We start from the raw sequence: 22,074 nt of genomic DNA, 5'->3' as shown, positions 1-22,074 counted from the left end.
ATACCTCTACACACCTATAGTACATTAGGAGCACATGCCTGGACACAGGCTGTACACAATTAGGCAGAAAAGTAATATGGCAGCTACCTGCCACTATGTAAAGTATAAAACAAACTAACACACTCACTGGATGAAATCATCAGTGATGCCATTTGAGATGTCATCAGTGATGTCATTAATGACTTAATAGGACATCTCGTGTGATGTAATATGTTAGGTCATAAGCAGTGCATGGTGGGGGCACCAGTTATAGTTAATGTTGTCACTGACATTCACCTAACTATAATGTTACTTTACCTTTGGTTATTTTGGATGGATATTTAAATATGTATATATATATATATATATTTCTTTATATATATATATATATATATATATACATATACACACACACACCCACCCACATTTATATATAAAATTTGGTTAGGATGGAGTTACTTTTCTGCTCATAACATAATAATATTACAAAAAAAACATTAAAAAGCCACAATTAATGTGAAGGTATGATTAGAAAATGAAACTGAACAGACCCTATAGTTGACCAGTTAATCTTAACTACACAAACCATAAATTGCACCATTTCCATAAAATTCATAACTAGACCATAAGATGTTATCCTGAACAGCTTGGTTCTGATAACTGCATGCAATTATGTTAGAATAAAAAGTGTAGATGTTTAAGTGATAGGAACACACTCACCAGGCAAATGGGCAACTAGAATACTCAAAAATAACATACAATTGGCAAATGTCAACAACTCACAAAGGCAGACATTTAGCTATAGGACATTGTACTTTTAAGCTAGTAACGGTAAAGTAAGAAACCTAGGATAAACTTGTCATTATGCATGTAGAAGGTAAAATTACAAAATTGATCTGGAAAACATTTCTAAAAAGTGATACAAAATCATAGTGAAATCAAGTTTTGTCTTGATAAGAAAAGTGATGTGAAAAATTGTACGTGGAGCAGGTCAGATTAAAGGATAAAAACTGCCGGAAGACAAAAGAAACTAATGAGGGTAACGAGAGTGTGGTAAAGGACTACGGCCGAAGAGGATGATTTGGAGTGGAAAAAGACAAAGTAAAAGTGGACTGTAATTAAATGCAGACCTGCCAATCTGTGAAACATTTTAACCATGTGAAGAGAGGGTGGAGCCTTGAAAGGGGCAGAGCTTAGTGCCATGCACAGCCCAAGGCATTTTTTAATTTACTTGTCTCTAAGCCCCCAACCACACCACCAATCCCCCCTTCACCCTGCCAACATACAAACCAAAGCTATAGAGGTGGCTGTCAATGTTCTGGAGAGGTTTCACACCTCGTAAGGGACATCAGCTGTGCAGAACAATTCGCTGGAAACCTAAGCTATGCAGGGGTTTCCAACTAATTTGGTGTGCACCATGTGATATTGGGTAACCGTCTGTTGGAAGCCGATATTGTGTGACATACAGTAGCACGGTGTTAGTTGGTCTGTGTGTGGTAGATGAATATTAAACATTTGGCAAAGATAATGGTTATGTGAATAATAGAGAGTAATCAATTAAGAAACAATCTGAAGAAGTCTGAGTTTACAACAGATTCTCTCTCTGCGTCTTTACATACAATCCTCTAGTGTATCATTCTCTAAAAGGAAGATGCTGTAAATAGTTTTACATCTAAATGGACAGTGAAGCATGTAACTAGTGCTGTATTCATGGTGTGCAGAATGTGAAACCTATGGGGTTGTTCTGTTTCACTGCATTTGTCAGTTCTGGAAAATTTGGAGGAGGATAGGAGGGGGACTGGCAGGAGAGTCAGTTCATCAATAAAACTACTGTTCTTCATACGATTTAGTGAAACAATCTTCTTTTCACTAACGTTATAATTCCAGTGTCAGGAATGTCTTACAGGGAAGTAAGCTACTAGAGAAATCTGCTCCTCCCAAACACACAACCTTATCTGCAACTTCACACTCGTATGAGTAATAGACAAACCTTCAACCACATCGCTTTATCTGCAATCTCTCACCTGTAAGAGTTGTGTAAAACGTTAACACTGCTTAGGCAAGGAACAAATATGCATCATACAAACGTAAAGTCACTGGCCAACGTCTAGTCTGAGCCCTCCATGTATGCACCTAGAATAACTCTGTATCTCACTCTCTAGTACAGCTGTCATCCTAATTGTGTCACTTTTTTAAACTATGGCAGAGCACCATGTACAATGACTCACGCAGTAATAGTTACCCATAACAAGAAATGCTTAATAACAATACAGAAAGTCCGGTAACTTACCCTGTATTAAGATAGGAGTCTGCCTTGTCTACAACCAGACAGATCACTTCACGGAGATCAATCATGCCATTTGGGGTAGCTGTCTTGTCATTTTCGTAGTAACTCAAGAAGCCACCTTCTAAAGTACACCACCTTTTGTTCATATCTGTGAGAAATGACAATGGTAATTTAAGATAAACTGTTGTTAAAGGCATTCTTTTATATTTAGTGAGTCACAGAGAAGCCTCAGGCTCACCAACTGCCCCTATCGGGCCATACCTCTGAGGTCCCCTCTTGGTTCCAAATATGCCAAACACCCCCTCAGGTTATCAGAGGCTCACATGCATGCTTCCCTACTGCATTCATATAAAGTTGAATGGGCTCAGAGACAGAGCTCCAAATGTATGCACCCATCTTGGTTCCAGGCATGCGTCCATTACCTATCCTTAGTGGCATTGCTCTAATCCTACTCCCTCGCCTTCCTTAGTATTCAATGAGGCCCCTTGCCTCAACTACACCCCTCCTTTCTCTTTTTAAAAAGTCCCCCGCCTCAGGCCACTCCTGTACAGTAATAGGCCAAAGGCAACTCAGTTGTCCTGCACCGGGAGGGTGGGAGTTAACTGTAAGGAATGCGAGGGAGTAGGACTCGGAGAAATGCCATTAATGGTAAGTAATGGACGAATTACCTCACATCCCTCCCTCGCCTTCCTTAGTAACACATAGCAAGAAATCAGGAGACAGACAACTGAGTTGCAATGCATAAAAAAGACATTTAATTACAACCAGTCAAGACACATAAAGACCCCTATTCCATCATAGAGGACAATCCTCTGTGCCCCAAAACAGACTACAAATTGCCCAATTCAGCAATTCGGTAGTGTCGAACAAAAGTGGAGGGAGAGGTCCAAGTAGCAGCCCTACAAATCTCTACCACAGAAGCGCCTAGCAACTCAGACACGGTAGCAGCCATACTATTAGAAATGGGGTTTTTGGTTGGCAATCAGGTTACCCTCTGTCCAAGCAAGAACCCTCACTCTAGTCAGGGTAAGTCACACACAATCAAAAATTAGCCTTTGCCCACCCTCTGGTAGCTTGGCACGAGCAGTCAGGCTTAACTTAGAAGGCAATGTGTAAAGCATTTGTGCAATAAATCATACAATACCATAATATAGCACCACAAAAATACACCACACATTGTTTAGAAAAATATATAATATTTATCTGGGTATTTGCAGGTCAAAACGATCAAAGATGCAATATAAAATTGTAATGATATCACTGAAAAGTGATATAAAGTGTCTTAAGTCTTTAAAAAGCAAACACAGTCTCTTTCAAGCAGAAAGTACCTGGTTTAAAGTGGAAAATCTCCGCAAAGGGCCGCAGAAGAAGAGATACGTGGAAAAATGGTGTGTGCGTTGATTTCTCCCCAGCACACACAGACTTGCGTAGTTATTTTTCACGCGGGGAAGTCGTGCGTCGTTTTCCGGCACGCGGACAGTCTCTTTTTGTGGGTCGCGGGGATTACCAGATGTCCCGGGGACTGTGCGTGGATTCTCCTGCTTGTTTTCCGGCTGTGCGTCGTTCCGCGGGGCTGTGCGTCGAAGTTTCGCTCTCACGGCAGGCGTCGCGTCAATTTCCCCTCTGGAAGTCGGGCGGCGTTGTCCTTGCGAGGCCGTGCGTCGAACTTCCAGTCGCCCCGAAGGCGAAGGCGTCGCCGCAGAACAAGCTGTGCGTCGAAATTTTCAGCGCAGGAAGAGTCCAAATGAAAAAGAGAAGTCTTTTTGGTCCTGAGACTTCAGGGAACAGGAGGCAAGCTCTATCCAAGCCCTTGGAGAGCACTTTTACAGCCAGACAAGAGTTCAGCAAGGCAGCAGGCCAACAGCAAGGCAGCAGTCCTTTGGAGAAAGCAGACAGGTGAGTCCTTTGAGCAGCCAGGCAGTTCTTCTTGGCAGGATGTAGTTTCTGGTTCAGGTTTCTTCTCCAGCAAGTGTCTGATGAGGTAGGGCAGAGCACCTGTTTTATACTAAATTGTGCCTTTGAAGTGGGGGTGACTTCAAAGAGTGTCTAAGAAATGCTCCAGGTTCCCTTTCAGTTCAATCCTGTCTGCCAGGGTCCCAGTAGGGGGTGTGGCAGTCCTTTGTGTGAGAGCAGGCCCTCCACCCTCCCAGCCCAGGAAGACCCATTCAAAATGCAGATGTATGCAAGTGAGGCTGAGTACCCTGTGTTTGGGGTGTGTCTGAGTGAATGCAAAAGGAGCTGTCAACTAAACCTAGCCAGGCGTGGATTGAAGGGCACAGAAAGATTTAAGTGCAAAGAAATGCTCACTTTCTAAAAGTGGCATTTCTAGAATAGTAATATTAAATCCGACTTCACCAGTCAGTAGGATTTTGTATTACCATTCTGGCCATACTAAATATGACCTTCCTGCTCCTTTCAGATCAGCAGCTGCCACTTCAACAATGTATGAGGGCAGCCCCAATGTTAGCCTATGAAGGGAGCAGGCCTCACAGTAGTGTAAAAATGAATTTAGGAGTTTTACACTACCAGGACATATAACTACACAGGTACATGTCCTGCCTTTTACCCACACAGCACCCTGCTCTAGGGGTTACCTAGGGCACACATTAGGAGTGACTTATATGTAGAAAAAGGGAAGTTCTAGGCTTGGCAAGTACTTTTAAATGCCCAGTCGAAGTGGCAGTGAAACTGCACACACAGGCCTTGCAATGGTAGGCCTGAGACACGGTTAAGGGGCTACTGAAGTAGGTGGCACAACCAGTGCTGCATGCCCACTAGTAGCATTTAATCTACAGGCCCTAGGCACATATAGTGCACTCTACTAGGGACTTACAAGTAAATTAAATAGCCAATCATGGATAAACCAATAAATAGTACAATTTACACAGAGAGCATATGCACTTTAGCACTGGTTAGCAGTGGTAAAGTGCCCAGAGGTCAAAAGCCAACAACAACAGGTCAGAAAAAATAGGAGGAAGGAGGCAAAAAGATTGGGGATGACCCTGTCAAAAAGCCAGGTCCAACACATACCATATGTGGAATGACCCTAAATCCAAGGAGCAGGCACCACCCCTTTTAAATCATAGACCAACAGTACCATAGACCAGATCCAGCGACTCAAGGAAGCAGTAGATGGCTTCTCCCCTTTCCGAGCAGGACCAAAATTAACAAAAAATCCCCCCTTCGAAATGCAGCATCCACCTATGAGTAACACAACAAGGCCCGTCGCACATCCAAAGCATACAACCTGACCTCCTCCTCTGAGGAAGGGTCAGAACAAAAGGTATGGAGGATCACTTCCTGCCAGCCATGAAAGGCTGAATTCACCTTTGGCACAAAAGAGGGAACTGAAACCAGAACAACCCGACCCGGAAACATTTTGCAAAAAGGAAAAGAGCAGGATAACGCACCCAACTCCATCAAATGTCTGGCCGAAGTAACAGCTACCAAAAAAAAAGTCTTCAAAGTCAAATGCTTCAAATCAATGTCCCCCCAGAGGCTCGGGAAGGGGGATTTAGCAAGACATCCAACGCCAACTGGAGATTCCAACCAGGAAAAGAACATATAGGCCGCGGACACAAGTTCACCAGGCCCTGAAAAGATTTGGGCAGCAAACGACCATCATCCTCCAAATTCCAAGGACCAATAAAGGCTCGGATGACCATCCACTGCACGCGCAAAGCAGCCACAAACAACCCTATATGTGACCCATCCTGAAAAAACTTCATGATCACAAAGAGAGAGGCCACCGTAGGTTCAATCTGCTGCCGCAAACACCAAGAGGAAAAAACATTCCACTGACAACCATAGGAATGCAACATGGACTTACGCCTTACAGCCTGCAAGGTCACAGTTAAAGGATCAGGACCCCCCAGCCCGTCACTCCCTGCTGTTCAACCTCCAAGCCTTCATGTGCAGCCTCTGCAAGGATCCCCAGGAGAGGCAAATAAATACCAGAGGAGAGGGATGGAGAGGAAGAACCCACTCCGTCCCAGAGGCCAACTGCTGAAGCAGAGGAAACCAATTTGCACAAGGCCAACGGGGAGTGATCAAAATGACCCGAGCCCCCACTTTCCGGACCCTGACCAGAAAGTAGTGGATCAACAGAAAAGGGGGAAATACATAAAGAAGACCCTACGGCCACTGACAAGTCAGACTGTCCAACGCCAACACCTTAGGACACCGAAACTGGGAGCAGAATCTCCCCATCTTTGCATTTCATGGGGAGGCAAACAAGCCTACAACCGGGCGACCCCCACCTCCACACCAGACAATGGAACAGAGACAACCAAAGGGAAAAATCCCGGGAGAAAGGAATGATCCTGCTCAACCGATCCGCCTGAACATTGTCCGACCCCTGAATTTATGCGGCCCGAAGAGACAGAACAGAATGCTGAGCCCATAAGAAAATGTCCCAAGCAACCAGATTCCGAGAGCGGGACCTGGTCCCTCCCTGTCTGTTGATGTAAGACTTGGCAACCAAGTTGTCTTTCTGGACCAGCACCGCTGCCCCTCCAGGATCCCTTGAAAATGCACCATAGCCAGCCGAATAGCTGTCAACTCCCTCCAATTCGATGACCTCTCTGACTCTCGGAGAGACCAAAAACCCTAAACCTGCTCTGTCCCCAGCCAAGCCCCCCAACCCAAGAGGCTGGCATTGGTCGTCACCATCACAGGTACAGGAAGAGACAAAAGTACCCCTATCTGGAGAAGAGCCGGCACCAGCCACCAACCCAACTCCCTGCGAATGGAATCCGAAACAGGAATGTGTGCCAGAAGATTGCAAGGATCCGGAGACCAATGGGAGAGCAACCAGTTGACCAGACAAAGGAGATGAAACCTGGTGACCATGAAGCCGCAACCACTGAAGCGCTCTGGGAGCTACCTGAGACAACACAGCTGTCACTTGTTCCTGAAGGCCCAGCAACCTTCTTTCTGATGCAGTCACCGACCCTAGCAGAGTTATAAATCGAGCACCGATAAACACTAGGTCCTGGGAAGGTACCAAATCTGATTTCCCCCAATTTATCAAGAAACCGTGACCCTGGAGAACCTGTAAGATACGTGCCACATGAATCCTCATGAGATCGGCGTTGGGAGCCTGTTCCAAAATATCATCAAGGTAAGGATGCACAAACACCCCTTCTGCATGCAGAAGAGCCATTAGAGGAGCCAGTACTTTTGTGAAAACCCTGGGAGAGGACTTCAGGCCAAAGGGAAGAAAACAGAACTGGAAATGGTCTGGACCGACTGCAAAACACAGAAACCTCCGAGAGGATTCCGCAACAGGCACGTGGAGGTAAGCATCCTGAGGATCCTGAGATCCCAAAAAATCCCCTGGAGCAATCAGAGGAAGAATTGACTGAATGGTCAACATCCTGAAGTGCACAGTCTTGATCCAGGAATTCACCCATTTGAGATTCAAGACAGGATGAATACCCCCAGTTATTTTCAGAACAAGGAAACGAATAAGCCCCCTATCCCCGTTCTCCCACTGGCACTCTGGAAATTGCTCCTTTCAACAGCAAATCCCAGACTCCCTCAAACAAGACCCCCTTCTGCCTCTTTCCACAGGCAAAGGTGCCGGATGGACCCCAGTATTCGGAGTAACAAGCTCGAACTCTATGGAGTATCCATTCTCCACAATTTTCAGGACCCAATGATCGGTGACATCCCTTTGCCAGGTGGACAGGAAATAGTGCAGTCTTCCTCCAACCGGCCAATCTCCACAACTTTGATTGTCAGGAGCCCTTCTTGGGAGCGCCTTTCGCAGAGGGAACAGACCTCTTAGGAGAAAATCGTGGCTGAAACCTACACTTTCTGGAAGAAGAGGACCAAGGAACAAACTTGGGAGAGGACCTAGAATGCGTCTTCCACCCCTTTCCAGAGGCAAAACCCCCCTTATAAGGCAAAGCATGCTTCCGGTCCTTAAAGGCCTTAGAAATCATGGCTGGCACCTGATCACCAAACAGAGCCTGGCCCTCATAAGGAAGTCTCAGAAGAGCCGCCTTCTCCCCAGGATCCGCCTTCCATTGCCGCAACCATAGAGATCAGACGCCATGAGCCAATAACATCAGAAGAAATATCTGCCAACAAACGGGCCTGCTGTTCAATAACAGACAGTAATTCAGAACATTCTGATCCGTCCTGCACAGCCACAGCAAGTCTGTCAAAGTCCTGAACCAAGGACTGCACAGAATATGCAGAAAATATATTGGCCTGAAGAGCCAAATCCCCTGTAGAAAATGCCAGTTTCATACCAGAGTCAACCTTTCGGTCAGTGGCGTCAGAAAGAGTACAGTCTTCAGGATTGACAGTGGTTTTACCAATCAAAGTAGCCAGCATGAAATCCAATTGCACCAAGGGAGGTAGAGCATCCTCCCCTTCCAGCAAATACAACTTCTGGAGAAAACGTGTAACCTGGGCATTGTCATCCTCCTTCCACTCACGGATAACCTTTTCTTTGTTGTGTTAGCAAAACGGGAAGGGGTACATACTGAGGAAACAAGGTAGATTCCCCCCCCACAGGCTGAAATTAAGGAAATCCCCGATTGTCCCGCACATGAGCCAGAACGTTTCACATCTCTTCACGAGACACATATTTGCCCCCAGAAGAGGTAGAAGGAACATTCCCCTCTGAGGAAGAGGAGCCTGCAGCCGCCACGGAGGCTTGTGCAGCAGAGGGACAACTGGACCGGACAGCACCAGCCTGGAGAGCCTTTGAGACAGCCACCTCAATCAAATCGTGCACCTCCTCCTGTGACATAAGAGGAGCAGTTCCGTCCATAGCACCCCTGTCCACATGTGCTGCAATGGAACACAAACCCCCCCCTCCTCAGAGGACGAAGAGGAGGAGAGAACACGTCTCCGCTTAACACCCTTCTGCCCCAACATCATGGAACAAAAGCAATGCCCAAATCCACCCCAAATGCTTTAAAAAAGGAAGAAAACACCACCCCGTCACACCAGTTAATTTGCATCAGAAGGAGGCCACCAATCAGGAAAAACCCCAAAAGATACAAAAAACGCAGGCCCTAAAGCTCGCCTTACCACTTAGATGGTGAAAATCATGCAGCTGGGAGCCCGTCCTTCTCCGCGAGACGGTGACCTGGAAGCACAGCCCCAGCCATAACAGAGCCGACCAACCACGTCAGATGACGCGGAAGCAACACTGACAGAGGCAGACACGCACACCTCACATCGCCGCAGCCCAGCCAAGAAATCGCCTCCAGAAACTCTGCAACCGGCAGCGAGGAAGAACGAAGCCCCCCAGGCCACGCCAAGGAGGAGAGAAAGGTAAGTTTAGGGATAGATACAAAAGAAACAGGAGCAGGCTGGGGCAGGGGGGACTTTTTAAAAAGAGAGGGGAGGAGTTTAGGTGAGGCAAGGAGCCTCATTGGTTACTAAGGAAGCCGAGGGAGGGTCAGGAGGTAATGGCCATGCCCCCTAACTGACTTGCTTGTAGGAATTTTCAGCAGTCCCTGAAAAATATTTTTTGTTACATTTGCAATAACGGATAAATAATCAATAAAGCGTAAAGAATCACGTAATGTAACCGAAAGAAAAAAAAAGGAAAGCTAATGGAAACAGAAAACTCATCATTTCATTCAAAGTCTTCCACTAATATCAGTTTTTTTTAATCACTCTCTTTATATTAAAGTTAGAATTTATCCCACCTATTTAAACCAAAAAAACTTAAGCATAGTGCAATTCCTCCTTTGTCAAGCAGAATTTGTATTTCCGATGCCATATGTCAAGCAAGTGAAAACATGCTGAATAGGATTATTTCTGCACTTAAGGCCATATGTACGAACACTTTTTCCCATAGACATAGAATGGGGAAAACCCTTTGCTACATCTGGCCCTTAGTGAATACGAATTGGAAAGATAAAAAATGTTTAAAACCTCTATGAATCCACTGATTTAGGTACAGAAGAAGCCGTTTACCTAAAGAAGGCGAGGGAGACGTTACATCTTTATCCTTAAGAGACGGACAGAACTGACTGCGCTATCGTAATGTGTACCACTTAGTTGAAATAAAATGAGAACGCCTGCATTTAAAGTGCTTCATGTTTTATTTATTATTGGGGTTACATCACTGCATATCTATTGCTAAAATTGTCAACCCAAATAAAAACTTAACATTCTAACAGAAAAAGGCCTTTAAAAAGCGCAAAGGCCACAGAACCTGTTGGCACATGGACTAATGAAACATACACATGAATAATGCAGGCTCGTCACATTTATAAAAAGACAATGGCGGGGTTCGGCACGTTTCATTGGTTGAGATTTATAAATGTGTGCCACACACACACATTCCACTGGACGGAGTCACACAGGGGGCATTGATACAAACATTTATCACTTTATTGAGTCTGATGGAAATTTAATATAGTATTTCCTTTGTCCATCGAACACGAAAAAACAACGTTTAAAGTGTTCGCGACTCCTGGAACATTGTATCCTGACAACAATTTGATGGCAAAAAATGAACAGTTGAATCATGGTTCATAATAGCAAAAGGTGATATTCTTTTTTCATTCGGGCTGGAAATGGAGGACAATATAAAGGCAATCTGTTTTCCACTGCAAGATGCTGCTGCTGTGCCCACTCAGTGTCATGGGGATAACGCAAATCAATCTTAACTTATCAGATAGTGTAGGAACACTGCAAGGCAACAGATCCCAGAAAAGGCATGCCATTCAGAAGTATCACAACTATAAAAAAAAATAACACATTTGCATTTTCAGAGGACAATTTGCCATCAAAACCACTTCCAGCCAAATGGATAACAAAATTCAATTATTCTGTAGATAATCTCTCCTATGAATAAATTCAAAAATGCATTACAAAAAGTAACAAATGGAGCATAGTTGCATTTCTGAAATGGAAATGAAAACAGCACATGGTGGTTCCTACGCAAGTACTGACATAATAAAGTTGCCCGGGGATGGTTTGGAGCATGGGCAGGAAGAAGCTTATGCGACGCTGCAGGTGCTAAAAAAAATGGAGTTAAGGGAAGACCTGGAAGAATTCCCATTTGTATTTCAAATAAAGGGTCCTCACAAAAATAGGTAACTATTGAAGCAAAAACCTCATTGCAAATATTTATTTCAAGAGAATATGGCAAAAGGTGAAGGAGATAACATAAAAAAGTACATCTTTTGCATGCTGTTTAAATTAAGCAATACAGAAAAAGTATAATTTCCTAAGTAGTTTTCATGATCAAAATATTTACAGTGGATCGGGTGTGTGCCGTTACCGCTCTCAAATCTGAATTAACACCTTCTGCTTACCAGATTTCGTCATTCTCTTACACGTCATCACACTTCATCTCTGCAACAGCCAACCTCGTTGCTTTCATTACCTCGTTGTCTCCCTTTTACATCCACCTTCTTCCACGATGATTGTTGCTATTTTCAGCCAACCACCTTGTGTTGATTATAAAGACCTTTCCTCACTTAAAAGTCCACAAAATGCACTTGAAACTTGCTTTGGACTGAATTATCCTACCTTACTATGTTAAGATACTTTTCTACACATACATCATCCTCTCCTTCGCATCTTTGCTTATGATGGCACTTGTGAGTCTTCAAGATGAGTCATTTAGCTTACTTTGTCTATACTGTTTCTCTGTCTCTCTCAAGATCACCGGCATTATTATCATTTTTTAATTTGATTTTGCAAGCAATAAACAAAAAAAAAATCAATGGAATAACTCAACGATGTTGCACTTGTTAGTATGTAACCTGTTTACATTGAACTAGACATGCCTTCGTGTGACTCAAACTACCAGTCCCTATTAGGAAAAATCACACTAACCAGCCAACATTTGTATTTGAGCTAATAAAATTGAGTCTTTTCAAGAGGCGCAGCAACAAGACCATAAATTATTAAATACTCTTGCCTTGCTCCAGTCAATGGCTCTTTTAGCTGGTGTGGTCCTTTGCTCTAATGCTATCATCTGTTCTAAATGTTTCTCTACGGATTAAATTAAGGGCCTGTGGAGGGCTGGGATTGGGTCTTCTCTCCAATGGTATGAGTTTGAAGAGAATCTGGTTCTCACAGTGATAGCAGGTTAATCTGGCCACACATACTTTAACCAATCTAGCAGCAACAAATGTGCGTGTATACACACGCACACAATCTCACACACATAAATATTTCAACTTCATTACAGAAAATGTCAGAATGCTTTATCCTTCCTGTCAGGTAATTAGCTAAGTAATATCCATGGATGTTTGATACAGAAAACGGTGCATCACAATGCTTTAGGTTCCTGCTTGAAGGAACATCTGTCACTCATTTTGTTCTACCTTTTCTCCCTATAATTCCATCTTTTGTCTGTTGTTTATGTTTCAGCATCTCATGATTCCATTGTTATTGTGGCACAATCTCGTTCAGAACTCAGTGATCGAATCCCTGCAGGTAGATGCAAGTTCTGATTCAAGGCCTGCTTCTTCCTCTTTCTGTCGCCTACACCTAGGAGGATTCTTTATGAACCACAGCTGTTTCCTTCTTATCAGTGTGTTTTTTCTCAGAGAAATCCATTTGTTCCAAACTATGGGCCTTATTTAGAGTTTGTTAGAAGGGATACTCCATCATTCCAAATACGGCTCTAGGTCTTCAAGAATATGAATTTAGAGATTTAACTGGAATCAGAATATATTTTTTCAAGTACTATAGCCACAAGCAAAGATCAGCAATTCAGCCACAACATCATGTCCCCTCACCAGTATTTTGAATAGCATTCTAGCTTCTATGACAGTCATTAAATTGTGTCAAATGATCTCAGAGCTGACAAAGTCAGTTGTCACTGGATATTCATGTCAACAGGCATTGCAGATGACTGTTAGAAAGTGTTAAAAGGGCTATTACAGTTGTGAAGAGCCCATAAACTTCTGGATGTTCACCTGGAGCGGAGGGCTTGTGATCTTTAGGCAGGAGGAGTACACAATAATGCCAGCCAATGGCCCAGGCCCTGGGGGTTACTTCTTCAATGTAGCACATTCATATATACTCGTGCTCAAGCATTTCAAGGGTGGTGCACTTCTAGACACTTCTGCAGACTTTGCAGAGGACCTGTGATCTTGAAGCAGGAGAAATACACAATGATGCCAGCCAAGGGTTCACGCCCTGGGGGTTACCTCTTGGGGATCAGGACTTACTCCAACAGAGGCTAGCTGCAAGAAGCTCAGGCAAGTCTAGATGGGGTGATCAGCTACGCAGCTGCAGGAAGGCCACTGGATGCTCAGTGTGTCCCTATAGCTCAAAAAGAAGGCAGCCACCTGACCATTGCAGTCACTTGCGGGATCCTGGGTTCAAAGTATACAGGTTCAGTCTTGCTTCTTCAGGCATCAGGACATCCCTTCTACTAAATCTTCACAGGTTCAGGAGTATTCTGCTTGTCTTTGTGTCTGGGAATTTTCTGGCCTACTTCCAAACTAGTTCTTGTCAATTCTTTCCCTGGGTCTGGCTCCAAACTATGGCGATAAAGGCAAGAGCAAGCCTGGTGTCAGCTGCCTTTGTGTGCTACAGGCATGGTCCTCTAAAGTGTAATCAGGGCAAGGCACAGATCCTTCTCTCTAGCCATCCCATCAGGAAAACCCTCTCAACCCACACCTAGACTTCTTTTGACACCATGTCTGGAAGGAATACACAAAACACCACAGAAGAGTCATGCACAGTCATGTTGCTTTGACACTGGCAAAAGGCACTTTTTGTTTAGGCAGAAAAATTGCAGCTTTCCAAACGTTATGCTATAATAACCACAGAAGCTATCCATATACCAAAGGAGGTTAAGGGTGTGCAATAGTTCTATAACTACAAGTGCACTTCTAGGTTTCATGTAGCAACATTATTATACTTGGTATTTGATTGTCAGTTAGTACATTCACAGATAAATATCAACAAAGACCTTTCTCGGATACCTAGTCTGGTATTACACCTGGGGCCGGATGTCAATAGAGATTACAGTAAGAACACAATTCTATAATTAATCCTGTATAGTTTCTATGCCAAAGATCCTCCCCGTTTGTTTACATGTTTGCTTACTATTTTTTCCAGCCCTATGAATCACCTGTCATGGATGAGTGCTGTGCTCTCCAATTTCTGAGCCTATCCAGTCTTATTTCCTGAATGTGGATATAATTTTAGCTCTTCATTCAGTTTCACACCGTGGCTTGGATTACGTATCTGTATTTTTTGTCATATTTAAATGTCTGAAATCTAGGACTGTCTTGGGCTCCTTAATAGTAGGTAGCATGATTTGTGCTCTGCGTAATCAGATTAACCTTCAAGTCTCTAAATGAATTAGTTCTTTAATCATCATTTCATTATTTTGTTTTAGGGATTCACAACGGTCTATCATTTAAGTACCTATCTTCTATCAGACATGTTTTCAGTCAATTCTTTTCTTCTCTCTGAATTCTCAATAGAACTGTATTTATTCTCTTAGGATCTACAAATGCTCTACAGTTGGGTTACTGTTCTGATGATGGCCTTACAAATATCTTATTGGACAAAATGCCATCGACACTAAGGGGCATAAAAACATTTTATTGAGAAGATGGTCCACTAGAGCCTAAGAAGAAAATTGTTGGATTTTTAGCATGTGCAACTTATTCATTTGCTTTAACCGCCCTGTACTGAACCACAGTATTGCCTATTGTCCAACTGATGATCACCTTTAATGTTTTTATCACATCATTCACTTGCACTGTGTGATCACTTTACATAACAGAGCACAGTTGTTGTTCAATGTAGATCCTTCCTGTAAAGAGTATTTTTTTGTTTTTACAATCTCTCTATATAAAGAACTTTATAAAAGTGTAATTTTCAGAAAACTAGCTTAAAATCCAACTTTACCATTAGGAAGGATGTTAAGTTACTAATCACTTGTGTAGAAGAAGAAGCATTTCTCTATCTGTTCCCAAACTGAAGTTATCACTTATGAAGGGAACTATGGTAACCCAGTGTTAGTCCATGGGAGAGGTGTTCTTACAACAGTGATAAAATGGCTTTAAAAGCTTTTAACTGACAGGACATGTAAATCTTAAATACACATGCCCTAGGTTTTAGATACCAAGCACTCTCCCAAAGCAGTGGTTTGAGCCTACTTTAGGGGGACTTATAAGTATTAAAAATGAAGGCTTAGGCCTGGCAATAGGATTATTTTTCTAGGTCAAAATGACAGTTTAAAACTGCACTAAAGGCTGCAGCGGCATGCCGGAGAAATGTTTTACTGTGCTAATTTAGTGGGTGGCACAATGTGTGCTGCAGTTATTGGATTTAATTTCCAGATTGGGTATATGTTGTACCATTTAGTTCCTTTCATATAAGTAACCTAAATTAGCCAATTGGTTGTATGCCAATGTTACCATGTTTGAAGGAGAGAGCACAAGCACATTGCAATTGGTTAGCAGGAGGACAGTGTGCAGAGTCCTGTTGCCAACAAAACTAGTTCACAAATTGAGGGGGTGAAGACAAAAAGTCTGGGAAAATTCTATGCAAAGAAAGTTAGGTCTTACAGATGCTCCATCATCCTTTAATACTTCATGTATCTTGCATCATACTCTATTAAGAGCACATAGAGTAGCACATACTGGTAAATCCCATCTAGAGTTGGGCAAAATTATCCGCAAATTCTGCTGCTTCAGTCAAATATTTCATCTCTACTAATGCAGTTTGATAAAGCATTGGGGCATTGTTCCCAGCTTCAATGCTGTTGCATCGTTATGGGATTTTCTTTATAGTAGAGCTGGTGGCAACACACACAAGTCACCCAACTACTGCATAACCACTTCACCTAACACAAATACTGGTGGCTTCATCAATGGCTGTTCGCTTTGCGCTAAAAAGGACATGGGAAGAGAATACACAAGATGTTCTCTTACTGTGCTAAGAAATGGTCATCACTGCACACGGAATTTCATACATCATTGGTCCTGATTAGGAGTTTTTAATAAAGTCATAAAAGATAAAAGGGTTGACCTATTTCTCTGCTACGAACGTTTTCGTTTTTATCTAGAGATTTTAGCGTGCAGCCAAACTACCATAATACTTGAATTTATATCGTTGTAGCCCAAGATGCTCTATTACATTATTTTTTGTTTTTGTTTTTAGTATTTCTTTATTGGCATGTTCATGGCATACGTACAGAACAACATTCACCACATTCAAAGATTTAAGCAACCACAGTACCTCAGAAAACAGGTAAAAGCAGAGTAAGCATCATAGTCAGAACAAGTCATGCAATACACTATCAGTGAACCATCAATAATAAAATGTGGTTATTATATCGATTTAATCCTAGGACAGGAATGGCACCACACACACATACACACATGTTCACACGTTTGCCCAACTATTGCCGAACTCTTCCCCTAACAATATATATATATATATATATATATATATATATATATATATATATATATATATTGGCTTGCCAAGGTTTACCCTGGTTCTTAACTCTACTAACATCCTGTAGAGCGCATGGCACCTATTACCACACTTTTAACAGTAGCAATGTCTCAAAACGCCCCATCACGTTCAAAGGCCGTTGTTTGGTGTTTTTGGTGCTAACTCTGGATCGATGGATAGTCTGTACATGGTTATGAATTGTAATAATCACACTCATTCCTTGTGCCTAAAAAAGAAAAACGACAAAGAGTGATGTATTCAGGTGCTTATGTAAAGCTCTCTAATGCCACTGGACCAAGTGCCCGCTATATAAATCTAGAAAAAAATATATATTAAACTAGCAAGTTTTGGTCTAAGAACTAAAGCTGTTAAGCCTCTTGCTGCGCAAAACTCAGCCCTGCACTATACGCATAATTAAGGCATACCATGAAGCACAGGTGGACGAGTATGAAGAGGCATTGCAGTATGCACATGAAGGGCCCATCTCAAATTGTGCAGTGTCGGTCACTTCAACTCTGCAGTAGATTAATAGTATAGGATCCTGCCCAAACTAGTTCAGACATGCTACTTCTGACAGCCAGCGGCGCAGAGATTCTTTCAGAAGAGAACAGAATATATTGAAATCTACACAAAATACCTTCTTTCAGCTTCTTCTCTGGACATGGCTTAGCGGCACTAGCAGCCTTATATAGAAATCCACAAAGGAAGGTTGACAGTGATGAATCGGGATGAAATCCAATTTCAGCCGCAGGATCACACTTCGGATAATCTGTCAAATGGAAGAAAAGGTCAGGCAGAGAATCACTTCTGGGTTCAACTGATTGCTATCTCTAGTCTAATACCTGGAAATACGGAAAAACTAATAATGGCCCTACATTCGCAAGTGCCAGGGAACTTTCTCTACATCACTTCACAAGAAAGAATCATGAAAACTAATTGTCATTAAACATAAAGTGTTAGGAAATGAACACGACGCCACGGTCGTTTCTGTGAAAATTTGTTTCAGTGAGCGAGTCATACTTTACCTAATTTACCAGAAGATCACTCTTTTCTGACTTGATGTACCCGCAGAAAGAACGCAGGAAACAATGTTATTTGACATGTTACCATAAACTGTTACAGTCTGCGGGGGCATAAAATATTTGCGCTTTTAATAGTAATGAAACTCAAAAAACAAGAGCGTCCTTATTTATAAATGTTTCTTTACGCAGTTAAGGAAGTAAGCAAGAACTTTCTGAATTCACTATGTCCATTTTTGGGTGTTTCACGGGTAAATATACCAAGGGTGCTGTGCTGTTTACGTCATGCGCATTCTGCTTAGCAGCCACCATTTTCTGTTGTGTGTGTTTATCTTTATGGAACCAAGAGACAGACGGCAGCATTTACACCGACTTGTAATGCGAGAGCTTGTTTTATCATTGCATGTTTTCTTCTTAGGCCCTAATAACAATTTAGGCGGTTAATGCAGTTCTATGTGCCCATCTGCGCAGTGACCAAATTCCCAATAACGTCCTCATAATAACCATCCTTCACCACGCAATTTCCCCAGGCAGATTTCAGCATGTCACACTTGGGAAAATGTATTACGGGAAAAGTGTGGTAAATTCTTACATGTGTAATTCGGTGTGGTGAAAAACAATTCCGCTAGTAATTCCCTATTTTTTTAGGTAAAACAGAATATGATGAATTTATCATACGAGGTAAATAACAAACCCCGAGCTATATGTATTTATTGGGTGTGATAAAATACCTGACTCATTCTCGGCCCCTTGTAATCAGGGCACTAATGTGGATAGAGTATTTATTTGGAAAAAAATAAGCTTATAGATATGGACCTAACTGCTCTATTCAGTGTAAGTAGAGTAGTGTATCACAACTGAAAAGGACTAGCTTACCACATGGTGTACAAAATATCCATTTGCAAGCAATATTTAGCTTCAAAATGGAAGCCTAACCATCTTTTAAGAGCACTCAAACCTGCAGAGACATCTTAAGGATTTCGGGGCCTCTGTTCGAAACAGTTTTGAATTTATGATGCAATTACAGCTCTTCCATGCGTTCTGTGCCCAGGTAACTAACTGTGCACAGGCACACTCGTCCAAATGCTAAATGTGTCTGAATCTAATATTCATGGATAGTGATGTGTGTTTTCAATATTGTAACACAGCAGCAGCTCACTAACGTTACTGCAAATAATCTGTGACCCCCTCCCAATTAGCATATGTGAGGCCTTATATTGATCTAAAAGAAACTTTTTTATGAACGTTGCATGAAACAACCACAACATTTCTGTGAATGGCTGTAATGGACTCTCACACATCACCAACATTAAACATACATTTAGGTAAAACGATAGGTAAAAAATCTGTTAAAGAATTATTCAAGATTATGAAGGAAAGGGACTCTGCAGAACAGAGCTGGCTCCGGGGCACTGAAAGGCTGGAGGCCTGGGCCAGAGCCTACTTAGCCCATGTGTTAAAAACCTGTACGCAGACAGGAAAAGTTGAGATTCATGTAATTAAAAGCAAATTACGCAGTGTCTAACTCCCTGATATTGAAAAGTTGTACAAGGGATTCATGATGCTATCACACAGTTGCTCTTCCAACTACAAGGCCAGCGAGATTCTATAGGCAGCAGCAGTCCTTCTGCTACAATACAGGATATGCCTGCAAATGCTCATCATTTCAAACGAGTCAATGAAAGCTCCCACAGTTCGTAGATAGTAGGCCCAGGCTATCTAACCTCAGAGAAGGTTAAATATTACTGAATTATTTTATCCACAGAGGACAAGGCGCAGGGTATAATGAATGTGCAGAATGCGATATATTTAGTCTGTATTAGTGATAGCTGCTACAGTATTATTTGTGATGATGCAGTGCTTATTGTGCTTCACACACATGTAGTCAACCTGAACCTCCAGCCCCATTCATCACAGAAGAGGGTCCTAATGCCCAGTGCAACGCAATAGTGCTGATTGTGGCAGCCTTCCCGACAGCACACACATGCTTACCATCATCAGGCGATTTCTCCAGAAAACCAGAGGTAGAAACTGTGGCATTCACCTCATCTTCCAAAGTCATACAGAAAGTAGAAAAATCACAGCCACTCATGGGCTGACTGGAGAAATCAGCACAGACAACGGACCACCTTTCATCAGCAAAGAATAGGCAGAGTATCTCCAGCCTTGCATCACAAAACACAGGCACATCACCCCAAGGTGGCTCCAGGCCAATGGAGAAGTGGAAAGGTTTGTGAGAACTCTGATCAACGTCATTAAAATAGCAGCAGCTGAAGGAAGTAATGTGGAAAACACCAGCTACACGTTCCTGCAAGAATAACGAGTGACCCCTCACTCCACCACAGGGATACCCTCCAGCTGTGTCTAAGAGAGGCGATCAGGGACACTATCCCATCACCCCCCTCTGGGCCTGCCATACTGACCCCACAAATTGTTCTGACTCTTGGCATGAAAGGAACAACAAACAGGCCTCACATCAGAGGCATGCTAAGCATCACCACATTCACCTAGGAGATAGTGTGCCAGGTGACAAATTCTGTCTGCTGTTCGAAGAAGCCTGTGGACTGTCATGGCAGTGAGAGGAACAAAAATAACCCCGGGGAGAGGGACAGAAACAGTCGCTGGGAACATTTCACATTTCAGAAAGATGCAGGCAAACCAGGATTTTAACTTATCAGACCTTGAGTCCACCAAGGACAACCTCGTGGAATAAGGCAACACCCAAGCGGGGGGAGCTGCAAAGGAACAGGTTAAGATACAGTTTCCAGGCACCTCCCCTGATTGGGAGGACTGATCTAGTCTAGTAGCCCATCAATGACCTTGAACCAATGAAGGGGGGACGAGTAGTATCACCTAATGTCCAACCCAGCCCCGCCACAGAGGCATAAAGACTTTGTATCAGACTAACAGAAAGCACCATGTCGCCACCAAAGTCAAGGACCTGGCCGCTTCCCATATTCTGTACAAAAGCCGATGTTATTATGTATTTTTTCTTTGGTTCAAACTGTTTCGTGTTGCTGCTCTTGTTTAAGGGAGGGACGTAATGCTGTGGGTTGCCAAGGCCTGTATACCAATGACACCAAAGAAGGGAAGTTTGTTTTTCCCGTGGACATCCAACGAATAGTTTAATCTTGTGTCTGGAAGTTAATAAAAAGAGGACCTGTTTAAATAGGGACTGGCATTTAAGCAGTATCTTGGTGTCTGTGTGGTCAGTTGCATGCATGCGGCACACGATACCACAGTAGAGAACTCATTTTAATAAGTCTGCCAGGCATAAAGGTGAGCAAGGGTTAAAAAAAAGGGAGCAATTGCGAGGTTCTAACAAGGGTCTCCAGGTTCTAAGGTAGGTAGATAGGCCACGAGCTGTCGGATGGGTCTCGAGGTCAGTTTCTAGCCTCATTTGCTGTTCACATACCTATCAGCAATAAAAGGTGGAGAATTTAAACTGCTGAATTTTCAAGTCACAAAGGCACTCTGTAATATTCTCTCCTTAAGTATTCTAACAATAAAACAGCTGTTTCTATGTCAATGCCACATAATTGGATGACTGGAAAGCAGAGTAGGCATATTTAAGTAATAACACCACTGTGAGTGACATCCCCCCTGGTCTGTGCCCAGAGTTCATCACTAATGATACGGTGTCATCTGGCAAAGCTGACCTTCCAAAGCACACTTCCTACAGTTTTGGAATACAGTATCTTACCTGCTACCTACACGAGAGAGTGCGCATCTGAAATATGTTTTACCCAATATGTGAGTTGTGTTGCGGTATTCACCTTCTTTCAAAACAAAATCTGTACAGTCATATATTCAGGCAGGTGACCTTAAGGGCCTTGGAGTTTCTAACGTGGATGTCAGTAAAAAAGGCTCTGGGCTGCAGCACACTCGAGACAACTGCGAAATTTCGGTTTGTATTTCTGAATGCTGAGGATTTTTTCTGATTTTGACTACATTGCAGGCTTACATTGCCACTTCTCTAGGAGCTTCAAATAATTCCCTTAAGTGCCATTCAATCGCTGCCGGTATATTGTTCTGGCTGCTGAGTGATTTGCCTTTCTCACACATGGGAAGGGAAGAGTATCTGTCCGCATTGTTAAATTGCCTTGGCTGTTACATTATGCAATAGGAGCAGTGCTAACCCAAAGGTGTCTGCGGTCTCAAAACTGTGTACTGTAAAACTCTAAGACGTAATGCAAATTGTTCCACTTTGCTACATTAATACTACAGGTGTGCGAAATGTATTTGCTTTAGCGTAGTTACGTGAAATGGCAAAATTACGTGAATAACAAATCTTCTGTTTCGCTCAATATTTTAGCGTGAAATGCATCCTTGTGTCAACTATAGGCACCAGGATGCATTTATACA

General features: G+C 42.8%; 1 protein-coding gene across 1 annotated transcript in view; it reads right to left on the bottom strand.

Moving 5' to 3' along the window:
• ARAP2 (ArfGAP with RhoGAP domain, ankyrin repeat and PH domain 2) overlaps window positions 1-22,074 on the bottom strand; it is a 1,093,539-nt gene that overhangs the window by 601,743 nt on the left and 469,722 nt on the right. The window contains exons 15-16 of the mRNA XM_069202133.1: window positions 17,328-17,459; window positions 2,270-2,414 (exon numbers count right to left, since the gene is read on the bottom strand). Coding sequence (XP_069058234.1) covers window positions 2,270-2,414; window positions 17,328-17,459 — 277 coding nt within the window. The remainder of the gene's footprint in view (window positions 1-2,269; window positions 2,415-17,327; window positions 17,460-22,074) is intronic.

The sequence above is a fragment of the Pleurodeles waltl genome, chromosome 1_2 (genome assembly GCF_031143425.1).
Source record: "Pleurodeles waltl isolate 20211129_DDA chromosome 1_2, aPleWal1.hap1.20221129, whole genome shotgun sequence".
NCBI classification, from domain to species: Eukaryota; Metazoa; Chordata; class Amphibia; order Caudata; family Salamandridae; genus Pleurodeles; species Pleurodeles waltl.
This window is presented reverse-complemented; position numbering and strand designations above follow the sequence as displayed.